This window comes from Falco biarmicus, chromosome 9 (assembly GCF_023638135.1).
Source record: "Falco biarmicus isolate bFalBia1 chromosome 9, bFalBia1.pri, whole genome shotgun sequence".
NCBI lineage: Eukaryota > Metazoa > Chordata > Aves > Falconiformes > Falconidae > Falco > Falco biarmicus.
The window spans coordinates 17,244,472-17,263,627 of NC_079296.1; the positions used below are offsets into that span (position 1 = coordinate 17,244,472).

Consider the following 19,156-nt stretch of genomic DNA (forward strand, 5'->3'; position numbering starts at 1 on the left):
GAACACGTGCACATCAAACTGTTCTATAAAGACTGGGGCGGGAGGGCTGGGGTGGGAAAGGGGGTAGCTGACCATCTTACAATAGGGTTAAACCTAAAGAAGGAAGGAATAGGGAGCAACACTGTACGATTTTGACTATCCAGGGGAGTATAAATAGTTTGTTATTTCTTTCCAGACCGCACTGCTCATAGACGCAGCTCAGATCTGGGTCTAGGTGATATACTTGGACTACCTTGTAGACTGGGCCATGGTGCCACCCTGCGGTGCGTGGCAGGTTGGCGGCGGCAGCGGCTGCGATGGCTGTTGGTGCTGCATGCGATCCTGGAGGCTCCGGGCTTTTCGGATACTGATTTGCAGCTTCTTATCGACTAGGGCTCTGCTGTGAGTGCTAGCGCTGGCATCATGCATGGCAAGTCTTAGTTTAGCTAAAATGCAAAAGAAAACATAGCAGAAAACAAACAGAAAAAAGGAATAAAATTGAAAAAGAAAAAAAAAAAGAAAAAAGATGCAGCAAGAACATAAAACATGGACCATGCAAATACTGCCACAGAGGAGTTCACAAGGGATGCTATTGTTTCCATTAATGCACATTCAGCTTAGCCAGGTGTCCAAACACATTAATTGAAACTAAACCAAAATAAAGTAAAAAAAAAATAAAAATTCTCCATGTTTTAGCCCAACTTCTCAACCCCTTCACAGAGGCTCTTTCCAAACCTACCACAACGATGCTTCATTCTGTCATCTACCTTTCTCCTGTATCCTCCATACCTGGGACTCCCTTTATGTGCAGGAATACCCAGCTGGGATTTGAGATTCAGCGTGTAACTTGCTGGAATGGAAGCTAACAGAGCTATCACAACTGCTGTATGCTGCGCCCCTTATTCTGCAGTCCGTAAGAGCCCATTTCTAAATGCAAATGCACAGGAGCTACCCGCTCTGCCTGCAGCCATTCTATACAGACAGAGGGGAGCATGGGGTGAGAGAGCCAGCCAGTCATAATGGAAAAAGACCGAAAATAAAATGAAATCACATAGCACACATTCTCAAAGGTCACAATGCATTTAAGCACTTCAATGTCCTAATGCTTTTTTGCTTCATGGAAGTCAGGCACAGCACAGGTCATTTCTGTTAATCCAGAGGACTCGAGAGGGGGCTGCCATTTTCTTCCTGTGCTACAACCTCCGTGAGAAGCAGGGGAGTTTAATGCCCTTCATAATGTGGCCTGAGGATGGGGAAAAATAGTTAAGTGAGGACCAAGTGGCAGGGGGAGTTACCTACTAGGTGCTTGCTGAAACTCACCATTTAGCACCAAAAAAGGCACAGCAGCACCCCAATGCTGTTCCTGCCATAGCGCTGGAGAGAACAACAAAAATGGATGCAAACTTGGAAAAAACAGAGATGAAGAGGAACAGGCCTAAAACCCCCAAAAGGGAATACTTTTAAAAAGGAAAGGTTCTGTCTCCCTGCACGTTCCTAAAGAGCAGCTGAATCCCCGTATTACTACCTGACCATTTAATGCGACTCAATGTTTTAGACTTTTTTTCTATCATATTAGTAAACTGTCAAAAGCGCAATAGCTCAGGTGGTTAGAGTTACTTACATATAGCTTCGTTACAGAGAGCCAAAGCTGCAGCACAATCCCCCTTCTGCTCCTGATTCAGTGACTCTTCAAAGATTGAGTCTGCCTCCTGCATCGACTTCTCAAAGCCATCACTCCTCCCTGCAATGGGCAGCACCCTTCATTTTGGTTTCATTCATTGCAGAACCCTCACTTACCCTCATCCCATTCATGATTGCCAAGTTCTTCCACAGAGTCTTGCAGAGGCTGCACATATCCCAGACCACACCGCCTAACCTTCCCTAAGCAGAAGTATGACTTGAGCACCCTGATGTGCTTGACATCCACACAATAAAACAATGCGAACCAGATATTTTCCCTCAAATTCTGTTTACTTGAGAGTAACTTGTACTTGAGAGAGTTGTACTGGCTTATTGTATTATTTTCAACAGTCTGAATCAGAACAAAAGATGGTACAGACATATCACAGAGTCCGTTCAGATGACTTCTGTCAAGTAGGAATTAATCTAAATTTAGAGCTAAATCTAAACCAAAACATATCAGCAAAATAAATACAGCAGGTCAGGGCTTTCCTTTGTTAGGCCCCCTGCCAAAAATCATGTCTCTTGTTCAGATATCAAATTACTTCCATACAAAATGGAAATAAATCAAAACTGAGATGTCTGTGGAACAAAACTCAGACTTGAGTGTGAGTGTAAATGCCTGCATGAAATACTTCTACAAACACGTGTTCAGTGCATACACTCAACTGCTGAAAGAGACATTCGGAATACAAAACTCAACAGTCTTGCAGCTTTAGCAGGAAAAACACAGGTTTAAGAAGCTGAGAAAAAAGGGACAATTGACAAGATTTCTTTTTGCAACAATTTAGAAAACAGCCCTAGTGAAGAGAAGGATATATTATCCTTGGACACAAAAAAGAAGGATGTAACACTGTGTCCTGGCATCAGAACATCCAGTTCCAAGAGGAGGAAATGCCCATTTGGTGTCACCTATTTGGCACTATGCAAGTTACACACCAAAACATACACATTCAAATGAGGGAGGGAAAAAGAGAAAATAAAACTTGACTTTTTGTTTTGTTTAGGGGTGTGTTGTTTTTTTTAATGGAACATCTCTCTCGTTGTGGTAGAGAACATAAGTATCTTTATCAGCCAACAATAAATGTTTTCTCAACTTGCGGAACATATGCTATGGCCTGGCCTGTTCCCCAACACTCGTGCACAGATGCAAACACAAACTCTCTTATACTGTAAATGCCAAAGAACTCACATGAAAAGCAGATACTGCAGAGAGAAGTGAAAGTTGTTAGAGCAGCGAGTTAATCAAGCAGCACATTCAGTTTCACAATCAAGGCTACTGAAGCTTGTAATCAAGGCCGGTATACTAAAGTTAGCTTTCTTTGCATGAATTTAGCAGTTTACTTGAGGGGAAAATGAGTCACAAGTGTTCTGGAGTTCCGCATATACAAGCAAGCCTTCCAGGCAGTCAAGCAGTCTGTTAATATTAAGCTATTATATTACCTCTCTGACTGGGGTGGAGAAAGATTTAAAAGGAACAAACAAAAACTTTCCCAGATCTCAATTCAATGCCTGTAAACTCCTCAAACATTCTACTGAAGTCTTTTTTGATTAAGCATGAACCTAGTTTACTTCCTTTGTAACAAGGCAAAGCTAAACAATTTTTGCTTCCACCAACTAATACAACAAGATATCAAAGAGGGGTAATGTCTTGGAAAATATGCTATTTTCTTTCGGGTATGAGAAGCAGCCAACACAATATCTTCATGCTCAACAGAGGTTTACTTTTCAATTTTTGCATCACTAACTTTTACGTTACATAAGTAAACACTGACACTAATAAAAAAAGATATCCGTCTACTCTGTACATCAGAATTTTTCACCTGGTTACTGGCAAATCACAGCAGGACCGTAAAGAATAAGTGACTCACTGATGGTCAACAAAGTTATAAAAACATTCCCAGAGTCAGACATTCTCATAGAGATCATATTTTTCAGCTGCCATTGGCACAGTGACATTCTGGCTGCTAAGCAGTTGGCACGGCTGTAGGCTGCAGAGCACGGGCTGTACTGTGCCCAGAGCTGGCACTGCTGGGGGTGCGCCTCTCCTTCCTCTGTCCTGTAGCAGCACACCAGCACCTCAACTCTTACCTACAACACGTCTGAGCAAGCAGCATTGGGTTGCCAGGAGGCCTGGCAATGCAGGAAGCCACAGCAGGTTTCCCCAGTCATGCATGCATTTGTGGGAACAGTGCCTAGGTGTTCACTACACCTGCCCTGCCCACCAACAACCCCCTGTGAAACACTCTACAGGCTTCTGGCTTCACTCTCGACTGGGTCAGTGCACTTCATCCCACCTTCTCCCTGACTCCCCTTACTGCCTGATGGAGATTGAGGGCTAAAACAAAGGTGTTACACGTGAAACCTGTCATTAGGTTCCCTCTGCTGCAACTCCATTGTTCCAATTAAACTGCTGCTGCTGCCATCCCCTGCCAGAAACATGAGTCACGGAAAAGACAATCAAACTTAGGATTTGGCTTCTAAAAATTTTTTTTTCAAATCTTTTTCCTTAAAGAGAAGATATATAAACTAAACCCAGCTCACATTTTCAACTAGATCCAGCTTAGGCCTGCCACAGTACTTGTTCCCACACCTGCACTATGGCTGCACAGCTGGGCAGGGAGAAAGAGTGGGAAGTACAAGGGCAGGAACAAGCAGAACTGTTTAGGGCAGTGATGCTACCAGAAACAATCAGAAACAACACCATGGCCTAAATGAATGCTATGCAGCGAGTGGACCTGAGGTGTCTGAAAGGCACAAACAGCCCTGCTCACTCCAAGATGCTGGTTGAAGACTTACCTACTTCTAGATATCAATGTTGGCAATGGTGCGTAGCACCATAACAATGGAAAGGTGCAAATACATTACACAGACCTCTGCATTACTTTGTTGTCTCATTTAAGAAGGAATTTGGTCAAAATATCAAACACAGGTTTTTTGCATCCTACAGGTTTGAAATTGATAGTCTTTCATTAACTGAAGGTACAGAATTGTAACAGAGCGGAAGAGAGAGACACTTACAAGAGGAAATTCAGTTCAAAGGTTCAGAAAACTTCAGCACTACAGTCTTGCAAAATATACTGCATTCAAAAAGTTACCCTGATTCTGCAGTTCATCTAGATCCATGAACCTGCTGGGACGGGGATTAAAGCCCATTGCTGCCTCCATTTCCTTTTCTCTCTTTCGGCGCAGTTCTTGTTCATGTGCTCTCCTTGCCACCTCCTCTTGCAATTCATCCAGTTCACTTTTTAAAGGGACAAACATCTCCCCACCTTCAAAAAAAAAAAAAAAAAGAAAAAAAAACACCCAACCCCCAAAATAATTAAAATCCCAAAACTTTTTTTATAGCAAAATCTCTTAAAGTATCCCTTAAAAACCACAGAAATAATAAAGAGGAATACAATTAACATTAGAAAATAACAGACTGACCAAGCAAAGACCACAGAATTTCAGATCACAAATTTTGCTTTGTTAAATTTTACTTTTAAAACCCTGCACAAGTCACTTGGTTTCCAGCTGCCTTCTCTGTGTCAGTGACTGGTAGAAATGCTCCAGTATTGCTTCAAGCTCCCCTGCACCACAGCCTATCCCTGGATTCACTGACCCAAGAAACAGCAACTGGAACAGAAAGAATCATTGGAAGAGATAACCCTAAACTGATGCTGAAACCTTTAGGCTTCTTACTGTGCTTATAATTTGTAAATAATGCTATGTCAAATTAACCAGATCATTAGCTTTAGTACATAAAAAGGATTCCAGCTGAGATGCTTTTCATCTAACTGCATAAGCAGATGAAAATGGGAAGAAAATAAAGCATATTGATATCCTAGTCAACACAGCAGAAATCAGTCATCATTCTCACTTCAACTATGACCTGCATTCAAGAAGCGTTTCCCCTCCTCCCTTTCCCAGACATTCCCTAGAATAAGGTATTTGCTCAGAATGATACATAATCAGAATGCATATCTGCAGAAAAGCTCAGCATTAGCCCAAACATCCTGTAAATATCCATCCTCATTTCTGACAGTTTTGGATTTTGTATAGCATTATGAGTTTGCCTCAGGACTTGTCAATCCTACTACATTATTATGAGTTATGCTTGGGAATGTACTTTCCACTGATGGTAGAGTACTGAGTTACGGGAAAGAAGAAGAAAAATACTGTTACTTTATCATTTAAGTCCATACCCAAAAAATATGCCAGAGCAACATAATCAAAGGAATATTCCAAGAAAATTTTCTGCAACCACCTTTGGTAAAATCTTGTAATTTATATCTTTTAAAACTGTGTTACATTCCTCAGTGTTTCTTCTCCCTTCCCTCATAATTTCACTGTGAACATAAACATCCAGAAAGTAAAGAACTCCAACACAAATTACCCTGCAAAACCACTGCTGCTGTAAAGTGTATCTTACCATTTCCCACGGGGCTGTTTGCCCAGCTCCCAATTGATGAAGCAGACTCCACTTCCAAGATGCTGCTACTGTGCGACTTTGGGATGTTACGCCAGGCAGGAACCAATCCACCTGCTCGCTTCGTATGAACATCCCTTCAAGAAGAGAGCAATTCTAGTTTACCATTTTACTAATCTCTCCAGAAGAAATTATAGCTACCTTTTTTTTTTTTTATCATCACCTAAGTATTTTACTTGCATTTTAAAGGTTTTACCGTAAGAAAAACTTGGGAGAAACAGGGTAATAGAGTTAACAAGGGAGAGGATAACAACTCTATTCTCCACAAGAGTATGTAACGCGTATTAAAACTGTGGTCTGATAGCTGTTCTCAACAGATTCTTACAGCTGAAAATCTACTATTCTGGCCACAGTCTCAGCTTGTGATTTCCTGAAGCTTCCTAAGACAAGGAGAGAAACGCATTGTGCTGCCTATTTATTTTTGCATACAAATACTGCAAGTGTCTTACAAGACTTCAATGAATGCCTCAGACTGAAAATGTCCAAGATTTCTATACAAGACCATTGAATTCTCATTTTCTACAAGGCTTCTATCAAGCAATGGTTTAAACGAAACAAAAAGGTCTATGAGCCGTTCAAAGAACAAGCACAAAGTTTGATATTTTAGTTGAGTTTTTAAATCATAGACTAAGGGTAAAACTATTTCAGATGCATCATTTTAATCAACATTTCTCCTCCAACTGAACCCCATTTCTTTTCCTTCTCACTAGCAGTAAGCTATTGATACACTGACAAGAAAAGAAATCAAACTCACTCAGATTCCTATTTCCCTTCTGTTTTTTCCCCTGCCCCAGTAAACCTGTACTACAATCTAGGAGCGCCATTTTGCATTTGTTTAAAAAATGTTCTACAACCTTATGTAACTACAAAAAAAGAAATCAAGACTTCAACCACTCCAAAAATGAAGTTTGTTGAAATCTACCTGTGGGTGCTTGAGCTTTCAGACAAGGGCATGTCCAGACTAACTGGGCTGTTGCTGTTGCGCTCACTGCTTTCATAACCAGACTCCATCCTCTGAATTAGACGAGGATGTTGATCCACCGTGTGATACTGGGTGCCCCGCCCTAGCACACCTCGCTTGTATCTGACATTTGACTGGTGTGATCTTGTTTCTTGAACAGCATGTTCCTTCACCTCATTCTCAATAAGCTCTTTACCTGTCAAGACAAAAGAATATAGCTTGGTAGAAGTTCCAAGCTTCAATACCAGCAAATTATCCACACACATTAGCTTCTCAACCATGCTTAAACCAGAAGCACTGTCTTTAATTTAGTGTAAAACTAGCAATACTAAGCAGAAAAAAACCCCAATATTTTCACAGCATTCCTAGTAACATTGAGCAATAATCTATTCAACGAATTTACTTTTTAATCTCTCCCCTTCAGTATAACTTACCGTATTGCCCCCCAGGTAACAATGAAGTCTGGAAAAAAACCACCCCAATCCTTTCCTCCTCATAACAATTTGTATTTGTACAAGATGATTTTACAGCATACCCAACTGTATTTCCAGTTTATATTTGTTATTGCACTCTGTCATATCTACTTCAGATGCTGCACTTTTTACATTATTTATTTTGCCATTTACAATTTCATGAGTCTAATAAAACATTTGTTCACAGAGGACAGGAGAACTTCTTTTTTTTTTTTTTAATTCTTCTTTATGGATTTCACTGCGTCTTCTCACTTGCCTCGTTTGTTCCTCTTGCTTCCTTCCCTGGAGCAGTGTTCTCCATTCACCTTCCCTACACATATCTCTTCATGCTTCTCAACTCTTTTCAGCCTTTAGGTCCTTGTACTCTGTTCATCTCTCTCTCTCTCTCTCTCCAAATTTCACCATCCTCACTACTACAACTCTACTGCCAGTCACACAAACCTCTTCCTTCTCATCCACAGATTGTCTTTCAAGCACTCTAGGACAGGAGCCCCGTAGCTCCAGTAGCACAACAGCATAAACCCCAGGAACTAGTAAACATTTGCTCTCCACACCCTTCACAGTTTCAGGAGTACCCTCCTTTTGACAGGGAGCAAAGTAATCATTAATGTCCATTGGCAGGGGCAACAAAAGACACCCAAAGATGTTTTTCACAACAGGTTTTATTACCTTCAAAACCAGCAAAGTTGAAGACAAAGTCTCTACATACAAGTTGCATAGCTGCTACAGTGTAAAATGGTCCCAGATGAATCATCGCTGGCTGTCAGGCTTCTACCCTCCCAACAAGAGCTCAGCACTGGCACACGAGGTACCTGCCACACCACAGTCTGAGCCATCATGCAAAAACACCATGATGAGCCAGAGAAAAAAAACAGACCTACACAAAAAGCCATTGAAAGGGATGAACTTTCAGACACTTAGCAGTCTAGCCTTGTGTCCATTTAAGCAACAGAGAGTAATTTGTCCCTTATTATTTCCTTGCATACGAACTTTAGCACACAGAAAGCAAGCTGAAATATCATACACTCAAGAAACACTCACACAAAACCAGCCTTCAAGGATACGACTCATCACTGACCTAAACGTCACGTTCAAAATTTCCTTTCCTACTTTACTCACACAAAACTGGATAGTGGAGTACTAGAAATGCCAAACATTCTGAAATAAATCTTTCTTCTCAAACTCTTACCTGCTTCTTCAGAGAAGGGGCTAAGTTGAGTGTAGCCACAATGTTTCCTCTTGTCTTTACTGAAGATGCTATCTATATTCAGAGACTCTCTTTTGGGTCTCCAGGTTGGCCGGTATCTGCCAGAGGAACTGGATTTAGACTCACTGCTGGTACTCTCCACTTCCCAGTCTCGAGTGTGCGCAGACAGGCTTTTTGAGGGTCTTGTTTCTGCCTGATCCATACTACTCCCTCCACGAGGGGAATTCTGGATGGTTTGAGAAATCTGCTGTGGTCTGCTGTGGATCATATTGCTCACTGTCTCTTTAAATTCCTTCAGCCTGCTGGTACTGCTAGATGGTTTGGAGGTAGTTCTGGGGGCTTGTTTCTCCTTCAAGGTTTCTCCTGCAGTTTACAGAGACAGCAAAAGCCACAAAAATAGCTTCAGATTAAACTGGCAGCCCTACTTTGCAGCATCTTCATGCAGACTTTGAAAAGTAAAATACACACACACATACACCCCCCACCAATAAAATTTTTTAAAAAACAACCAACCAACGCTGCCCAAACAAAGAAAAGAGCAAAGACAGAAAAAATACAGACAAAGATCTAAGGAACAAGGAGGGAAATGCATGTACACACTGAGGACCTTAAAAACATGCAGAAAGAGGTACTGATATTTGAAATAAGGTAACATCATCTCTTGCCTTCACTATGGTATCCTGATGACTGAGCCTCATCTCCTTTTCGCCGAGAGCGGCTAGAACTCCTCTTACGGTCTGCCAGCAAGCTCTTTTTGGAAACATGCCTCTGATTGCACTCACTGTCAGTCAGGTGCCCTGGAAGGACAGAAGAACACAGTAGAGATGACAAGAGCCTTGGGAGCAAGTGTTCTGTGTGCTAAGACCAGCAGGGCTCCCCTGCTCCTTAGGAGCTGTACATGCTCCCACACTAACTGGCAGGTTTGGGTACGTTTTTGTATGCAAAAGTTTTTGGTTTTGTCTTGGGGAGGGTGTTCTGTTTTTAAAGGTCATGAAAGAGCAATACAGCCCTTCCAAGGGCTCTGGTTAATAAGAGCTCATCCACAGGGAGAGGAAAAAGTTGTCTCTGCCTTGTTTTCTAATAGTCTAAGGACACCACTTCCTTGCTATCTGAATACTTTTTCAGTTTTAACAGCCATGAACACAAAACTCCTGAGAACACCTTGCTTGACGTTAGTTTGCTGAATGAAGACTCAAACACATGAATGAGTTACCATGTAATAATAAATCACTGCACATCATCAGCTGCTCTGCACTAACTAGCCATCCACACTCCCTTCGCCTGTAGCAAATACTAAGTAATCTGAGTTAGCTCAGTCTACGGTGAAGAAGCCTCAGTTGGCTCTCAAGGGCTAAGCCAGCTAATTCACATCTGCACAAGCGAAGAGCATACACACAGACCATCAACAGGGATCAGCTGACACACGACAGCGTTCCCTTACTGCAGCTCATGTGTCCGAGTGCTAATACTTTCTCACACACAATTTGTTCCCCATTTCTTCACATCAAATGTGAATTAAGAGTATTTGACATCACAAGGTTTCTGTATTGCCTTTTCATAATTTTATGGTTCTCACACATTCACAGTCCTAAACCTGCAAGCACAAACACACGCATGGCTTTACTCACGTGAGCAGTCCCAAGCAGAGATGCAGGATAAGAAGGGAATTTATGAATAAGCTACAAAGACTTTTCTCTAGCTTTTATATCACCAACTTTCATCTTGCATAGGATGACAGGAAAGGAAAATCCCTACTACCCAATCATGGATTAACAGCCCCCAGACTACATAGCTAGCTGTTCTGAGCCTTCCCTCTTCTCTAGAAATTAACACACAAATCAACAACATTTACAGCAGATTTTACGCATAAAATTGTACTTTCAACAGCTGAAAAAACAATTCACTTCAACTACAATTGCTACGACGATACTACAATAAATGAGTGGGAAGGAATCCAAACTACAAAAAGCAAGCTACACAAGTTTCACATTTCTGTTCATTTGCAAAGTGGAGAGTGATTTTTGTAGCCAAATTCTTCAGAAACAAGAAGATCATATAAAAGAAAAGGAATTAAGGAAGTAAAAGAGAAATGTTGGCAATGAAGACAGATGATGCGTAGCATTTAGGTGACTGAGCATAAGTCAGTGCTTTGGGAGAATTATTTTTCTTCACAGCATGGACTGTCACACATCTTTTAGGGACTGAAAGAACAGTCTTATCTTATACCTTGTAGTGGCTCCCCTCAAGATAAAAGAGGTTTATGTTTCAGCTCAGAGTGTTCAGCTTCTCTAGTTAAACATTTTTCCCCCCCCGAGTTCTTTCAACCTGATAGGGAGTGCTTGGACAGCATCCTTCAAGTACTGCAACAGAAACAGTTAAAAGATACTTAGTGCTACCAGAACTAGCTTAGGGTCTGCATAGACTCATCAGAGCCCGACTTAGTCTTCTAGGATGAAGGTTGCTAGCTTTGCATAAACATTTTCTCCTCCTTTCATAAATTGCAAATTTTGTCCTATTGTCACTGGATGTTTAAACAGCCATGCAGGAGATGCCAAGAATCCAAAATCTGCAGGACAAAGGCTTTGTTGTCTTTACTTGGACCCTCCCAAACACAAACTAAATCCAACATAATACATGAATATAGGCATTACAATCCCAAGAATATTAGCTGACATTTCACCCTTTTTTTTTTTAAATTCACTAAAATAACAAGCCAGGGTTTCTGTCTGAGTGCCCAATCACATACTTAAAAGGTGTCCCTTGAATTAAACACCTCATCCAGCAAAAGTGGGATGGCTTTGTATGCAAACAGTGATATTCAAAGAAAAAGATTGTTTTCATAGGGGCTGTGTGCGTGTCTAAGACTATGTCAGAGAAGAGAATGAAATCAAACAGGTTAAGATAGACCGCCCCCTACTCCCTCCCACTGAAATCTCAGTTGCATGAATAGGGCAGCCAGAATACGCACATTTTTTCTCAGCAGCACAGGTTGGTAGGAGCAAGAGAGGGCTTATGCAGCCACTCTTCATGCCCCCATTCTGAAGTACCCGGGTGCCTGAGGTCATATGACCCAATGGTGGTCCTTCCCCGGAGAACGATGTGGGATAGGGTCCATAATTTTCTGGGCTGGAGTAGTGGATAAGTGACCATTAAATGAAGAATCCTGCTCTTGCCCAGAACGATTCAGTTGACAGGTCAATGTGGATGGCTTCTTTATAGCCCCACGGATCAGCATTTGATGACTGAGCAGTTGTATGAGTTGGCAGACTGACTTTTTTGGAAAGGTTTTGGGTAGGTAAAAAAAGGGGGAAATGCCCAGACAGGTGGCTAGCTAAGGGGACAGACTGACTAAGGCTAGCTAAGCTAAGGCTGAATTAGGGAAGATGAAGACAACTGAATTTAGGTGAAGAGACGGGCTAAGCTGAAGGGAATAACATAGGATAGATTCAGGAGGAGAAGAAAGAAAAAGAAAAGGACAAAGTCACTAAAAATGACAGAACAAAAGGCTACATGCTGAACTTACTTCATGCTTACATGTTTGCAACCATCCCCCTATCCTCCCTTTTGTGCTGATGGTACTACATGGCAAGTTTTGCAGGGAAGAACCTAATCCAATAAACTCCGTGCCACTTTTGCAGAGTATATAAACAATATTCCACTAGTATTTTGAGTTTTGTCTTCTTTGTACTCTGAAGTTCAACATAAATTTTGTTTCCTCATCACTCAAATTATGCTCAGCTTTCCCTTCTTTCTCACGCTTTACCTAGGACTATGACTGGAACCTACAGCATTATGAATTTGCTAAAACACTGAAAGTATTGTCAGGCTATGTAAAACCATGTATTACAGTTACTTGGACCTCTGATGAAGAGCCTAAGAGTACTAATGAAAAACAACTCAAAACATTTTTTCTGGATTTTGATGTAAAAAGTGTTTGCACCATAGATTGTTTCAAATGAACCAAGCATTCATATATCATCACAATACATGTTTCAAATGAACCAAGCATTCATATATCATCACAATACAAAAGAGCAACTATTCTGCAACTAAAAGGACAAAGTGGTACCATAGCTGTTAACACTCTGGTGCAACAGTTGCTGATTATATCTTCTTAGAAAAGCTACTTAAGGCACAAAAAAGTAACTTTTCAAACAGACTTGGCAGATCATATTTCTGATGCTCCAGAAGTCTAACCCTAACTCATGTACTACTTTTTCAGAAGTGATGTTCGAAGTTACTGTATGCAGACACAGGCTGACTAGGGTCACTGGGCACAAATAACAGAGACCTAAGCCTTCAGACTTCCAGTTAACCTCTTTTCAACTAGAGTGTTCAGGCAGGCTGTTCAGCTGCCTGAAGGAACATCTACACAGATTTGTCTTCAACTGCGGAGTCTCACTTAACTTGCTGGCACAGGCAGGAAATCATCTTACGTTCCTCCCTGGTGCAGTAAATACTACCAACGCCCACTTACATAGAAAGTCCTTAGTGCCCAAGTATGAGAGATTCTGGCGATGATTGCGCCTTTCCCAGGCAGCAGCAACTCCTGCAATGAAGTAACTGCCCGTAGATGAGTAAGCAGCACAGACAACGCTTACCAAACCATACAATGGCACTGTACAGACTCCAACTTACAAAACTGTAGAACGAAGGCATCAGGTAAGATTGTGGATAACAGAAAACAAGCCTGTAAATATTTGCCTGGCTAGATACGAGTCTACAAAAGCCAACAAGACATTTAAAATTATGCTTATTTTTTTGAATGCCAACAGTTCATTACAAACCAAAACCACTTAGGATACTGAACGCACTTCACTATTCTGTTATAAGTTGCATATAGAGAGACTTTTCACGGGAATCCACTGCAGTCATCACATCTAATGACAATGCTCACAGAGGTATAACGGTATCTGCTACCTGTGTCCCTGCTGCTTTGTGAAGCCGCATCATTCTCCACATTGTAGATGACTGTCCCCTGCGAGTCAGAGGAGAAGTGACTGACCACAGACTCATGGTGTGCCTGTTTATAAGGATAGCTGTCTGTAGAGGAATCTGTCCTGGTATCACTCGAGATGGAAGGTTCTCTCCCTAGGGAAGGAAGCAATGTCAAATTTCAATCTTTTGGGGCTATTATAGCAGTCAGGAGAGGCTAAAAAGAGAAAATGGAGGAAATTACATAGAAGTTAACAGAAAAACACGAGTATAAAACCATACACATTCAGACTGCAAGGACATAGTATCTAAAGGGAAAGGTCCTCTCCTTTGGAAGGGGGGACACTGTGATTCCTTCTGCAAACCTTTATTTCTTTCTCTTTGATAACACCAAATTTATCAAATCCTTTTATTATGCAAAATTAAACTACATCCATTGGACTGAAAGTATACATTAATACCACACTGAAGTTATTTTTCATTAATTTTCAACACTGTCGAGTGTAATTAAAATACAAAATACGTTGCTTTAGGGGAATACAAAGTTTAAAAAGTCAAGTACTAAATATTAATATGAGTAACAAGAACATCATAAGTTATAATAAATAACACATTTCCTCTATTATGAATCAAAAGCTTATCTAGTAAAACTTTATACTGAAATTGTATTATCTAAAAAAAAAAATAAATAAAGACAGTCCTTTTTATGTTTAATCACAAACGCTCAGCCTGAGGGTACTTCATGTTTTTGGTGAGAAGAAGTCCTGTAGCTGATGTCCTATTTAAGGATGCCTAACAACTTTTGAAATCACAAACTTCCCCCCACCTCCTCACTGGTTACAAATCTTATTGGTCTAAAGAAATACAAATTACAGCTGTTAAAGGAGATGACAGTCACAGAAAGAAAGGTGAATGGAGGCAACAGGAATCAGTGCTGTGGAACCGAGTACTAGAAAATTGTAAACTGCAGTCTTTATTCAACAGAAAACCAAAACCAGTTGGTTTTGAACTGAGGAGTTGTCTGCACTTAGCTTCACAACATTTTGTACAAGCATCTTTGACAATCTTCCCTCCATAACTTGTAGCATCACATCTCTATGTGATTAGATACATTTATCAGATTCCCTTGTCAAAAGTTCAGATACAATATTGTGATTAACAACTTAAGAATAAGCAATCTCTGTTCATTTTCTGAATCTGAATTATGGGCTGCGAGTATCTGACGACAATAAGGAATCCGGAAAAAGCTGCAGTTACACTTCGTGGGAGACAAAGGGCCATTCTGAAAACGGTATATTAGGGTAGAAAACTCTGGATATCAACAAGCCTAGAAAATAATTCACTTCTTTTGACAGGAAAATGTATACGGTATGATTTCTCATGGCACCTCGACCTACAGTATCTTAGAATTTCTCTCAAGAGCTTGGTATCAATGTTGAACACTGCAGACTACAGGAGTAAGCCCTGAGGACTCACCAAGTGTTTTTGAAATGAAGGAGCAGGTTACTCATTATAGCCCTCTGAATTTTATCTGAAAGGAAACACCTTTTTATATGTATTTTTGTATTCAGCTTCCTGAAGTCATTTTAGGACACAATAATATTAGATACTGCAGACACAATGAGCAGAAGGGTTATCTATGTATTTCCTGGAGATCAACCGGCAGAACAGCAAGGCAAATTTACAGCATGTATCGACCAGAAGCTTGTAGAAGTGCTCACAACTGACATATAGCACTGAGGCACTCCTCTCCTTCCTCCAGACTTCCCTTTTTTTTTTGGAACAGGAAGATAGGTTTATAAATCGCAAGGCATCTTGTCAAGTGAAGGTTATATTACCAGTGTTTTTATTTGCATTTATTTTTAAGAGGAGTTGAAGATTTATTTCATTCCTGGTAGACTGTCAACACATAAATAAGGAGACAGCAGATGTTCTCTACAGATTCACTGACCAGGAAGCATAAAGTTAGCTATGGGCCAGGAAAACCCTAAAATATTCTTGGATTTACAGCTGTATAAATAGGCTAAAATCCTGGAAGAAAGGTGGTATTTCTGGTTTTAGTCTCGCCTGGCTGTTCTTGGCAACTTACAAACTCATCTCTAATCTAGGATATTCTCTGCAAGCATCCAAAAATAGAAACAATCTTCTTTTGCAAAGCCATTAAACTTAAACCCAGATTTTGTTTTCACCCTATCTGGATTGCAATGGCATGTCTTTCTCAACATTTATCTATTCCTCTTTAAATGCGGCCTCAACCCCCTATGGTGTGATTAAATGTCCAAATTTATCCAGAACTTCAGTAAACCAACAGCCTGTTCAGACCACTACTTCCTTGGACATACCTTTCTAATTCAATGGACTACCATGACCACAAAGAACTCAGGAAGCAGTGATGTGTTGAAGGCCTCTGAGCTGTTAAGTGCTACATTTCCATAGCTGTAGATCTTTTCTGATGCAGAACAGACCATGAAAAATGAAGTAGTAAACATGATCTACGGGCATAAGCCTTTGCCAATCCCTTCCCCTTCAGTCTCCCACAAATCAGTTCAGATCTCTTGCGCTGCGCTGCTTTATCTGAGTAAAAGACGAGCCAAAGGCTGAAGATAAACTGCACTGATTCTGTCTCTCTTGTTACTTTTAATAAAACAGTATTTCTTCCCCCTTCCCCTTGCATCCCTTCACCATCCTAGCAAAAGACTCATTTATGAGATTTCCTTAATATTTCTCTCCCCTAACTTCCCTCCTGAGTTTAATTCTGCAGCTTCCTTAATTCTTACATGTTTGTACATCTCTGGTCTCGTTCCCTTCCTCTTAAAACTGCTGATGGCTTTATGAATTCACCCACTGAAGTCATCGGTTATTGTTCCTCTCCACATCCACACCACAGCAAGGCCTTCACTGCCCTCAGCCCCTCCAGTTTCTTTCTCCAAACCCTTCTGGAAAAGATTACTACCCAAACATCAACAGTTTTGGACTGAGAGAGCGGTTCAAAGGTGAAACACTGGAAGTCCTCTTCAGAATTCCAGATCAACTTAAGGACCGCGAAGAAAAACACACCCACAACAGAAGAACTTTCCACAGGCAGCCTTACAGCACCGAGGTGTAAGGCATACGGTCCCGACTGCTTACCCGAGTCTTCGCTGTCATAGCAAGTCCTGCTGTATTGCTGTAAATCCACTTGAGGGGGCAAGTCTTGTGCTGACACTGGAGTTCCTCTTGGATCTGCATACAGCAGCAGCAAAGGCTGATAGTGACCCTTAATGCACTTTGTCACAACATCTTTCCATTTTGGACCAATCTGAATTAACAATAACAATTTAAAAATGCACAATAAAGGTTTTCTGTCATTATTTTCTATAACGAGCTCTCTTTTTTCACCTCGTACTTCTTTCAGAGTTTGATTTTCCAATGACATTCTTTAACTCCTACATCCAGCACCGAACTGAACTCACCAAGAAAGCTCTAGAACCAACTCAACTAAAATCAAGGTATTCACACCATCTTACGGCTAAACAAATTCAAATTCTTGCTAAAAATACAACTACAAAAATAATGCTTCCCTTTCAGATTTTTTTTCCTACAAAAAGCTTTTCATTCTCTTGAAATTTTCTAACTTTGCATCAGTCAGAAAAAAGCATTTGTAAAAAAAATTCTTAATGCATCCATCAGCATAAACAAAATGAACAATAAAAGGCATCAACAGCATGACAGCAAATTCAAGTCAAAGCTAACCACTTTGGTGTGTATTTCTGCTGTTAAAGACCTTCTGCAAGCATTGTGATAGGCCAGGCAACAATTCATATAGTTACATGCACCTCAAAAATCTTCCCCATGTAGTAACACAGGTTTCACCTAATACACTGAGCATCTATTCCAACAGATTTGCTTCATACACAAGTATTCTACTAAAGCACTGCAGTACCTATCCTTGGCAAAGTTTTGCTGCAGAGAAATGTGACTGAACAAATGCAAGGATTAGAGTTTTCCCTTTGAGACTGTGCTTGGCATGACTACAGGAGAAAATTTTCCTCTCTCATCTTTGTGCTTCCATGACTAGAAGGAAAAAAAAAAGGAGAGTGGCGTGAAACAATGCCAAACAAACTAATGGGATGTAATAACAGTGTGCCAAGATGCCAGTACTGGTATCTTCAATGTCAAGGACCTCATGCTTTGTGAAAAGGGGGGGTGGGGGTGAGGGGGGGAAAGCACTAACAGAAGCAACAGAAAATTTGTCGTTGGCAGCAACTGCTAGGGAAGACTGGTATCTAGATACTTCAACAAAGAACAAAAAAAACCCCAGGCACTAAAGAGCTATACCACTTGTCAGCAAGGGAAAGAGTTGCATGTTAGTTGTGTGCACAAGCAAACTGTAGGTTTTCAAACAACAACATAAAAAGCAAGACTGGCAGCCAAGAGAACAGAACTAAGAATAGGGCTTCTGAGATTTCTGGTGTGCTTTTTTGAGAATGCTTTACTGTGCTTAGAAAAAGGAGCAACAGAGTTACGGATCTTGAGTGGAAAACCAGCCAAAATTTCTCAAAATCTGTAGAAAACAGTATGGATCTACACACAAGTAGCTAGCAAATTTCTAACAGATTATTTTCCTAAACATTACTTTCTCACCTCTTTGACATGAGCATCATCAAAGTACATCCACTTGCGGATTTTAGTTTGGAAGAAGAAGGTAGAATAGTGTTTTCCATAGTAACAGATCATTCCCACCAAATACAGCTCTGAGTGTTTTGCTCTGTCATCAGTTACTCTGAAGAAGAGCTTCAAGAAGGGAGATAAGAAAAATGAAAAGGAAAAATTAATAAAATACCCAGAATTTTACATATTGCTTTATGTTTGAAGACTTCAAAGTAATAAAGAGAGGTGTCAGCTTTTTACTTCAAAAGATAGAGAAAACAAGGCAATAAGCACTTAAGTAACCAACCAATGTTAAAGCAAACCCAGAGACAGACCAGGAACAGACTCCTACCGCATCATCAGATGCTCAAGAATCGAATCAGTCCTGGAGACTGGCTGTACTTTAAGGAAGACATTTACAATAACGACATAATACTTTTTCAGAATTTGAAGTGTGGTTCTATTCTGAACATTTGTATTCTGTGTCATACTTGCTGTTACTGTTTCAAACCTGCATTCCTCTTTGCTCTGTAGAAACAAAGCTATTCTGACAGTGAACAGCCACATTTATTCTGACATAAGCAAAGACTAATTTATGACACCACCATAGAAAAGATGAAGATGTCAGTAGGTCAAAAGAGCTAAACATACAGAAAAATTGTTTTCTGGCTATTTAATTGTCTTATTTAAAAACACAGGACTTTTTAGTGCATTACTGCTTTACTATGCAAGGATCGCAGTTTCATAACCACATTTCCATCAACTAGCACTAATTTTGGTACACTGTGCACTGGCCAACACATTTTTTTTATGTGTGTGTA

The 19,156-nt window shown here is 40.5% G+C and overlaps 1 protein-coding gene across 11 annotated transcripts in view; it reads right to left on the bottom strand.

Annotated features, from left to right (window-relative positions):
- The window catches only part of USP54 (ubiquitin specific peptidase 54), a 102,475-nt gene that overhangs the window by 11,067 nt on the left and 72,252 nt on the right, over positions 1 to 19,156 (bottom strand). For 9 of the 11 annotated variants that reach the window (XR_008823893.1, XM_056351695.1, XM_056351698.1 and 6 more), the window contains 10 exons: positions 18,330 to 18,479; positions 16,836 to 17,004; positions 13,692 to 13,862; positions 9,437 to 9,568; positions 8,754 to 9,134; positions 7,053 to 7,287; positions 6,074 to 6,207; positions 4,758 to 4,931; positions 1,601 to 1,720; positions 233 to 425 (listed from right to left, as the gene is read on the bottom strand). Coding sequence is in view for 10 of the 11 variants with exons in the window: in XM_056351695.1 (XP_056207670.1) it covers positions 233 to 425; positions 1,601 to 1,720; positions 4,758 to 4,931; positions 6,074 to 6,207; positions 7,053 to 7,287; positions 8,754 to 9,134; positions 9,437 to 9,568; positions 13,692 to 13,862; positions 16,836 to 17,004; positions 18,330 to 18,479 (1,859 nt within the window). In the remaining variant the exon portion in view is untranslated. The remainder of the gene's footprint in view (positions 1 to 232; positions 426 to 1,600; positions 1,721 to 4,757; positions 4,932 to 6,073; positions 6,208 to 7,052; positions 7,288 to 8,753; positions 9,135 to 9,436; positions 9,569 to 13,691; positions 13,863 to 16,835; positions 17,005 to 18,329; positions 18,480 to 19,156) is intronic. The other 2 variants (XM_056351702.1, XM_056351705.1) reach the window with 2 other exon arrangements.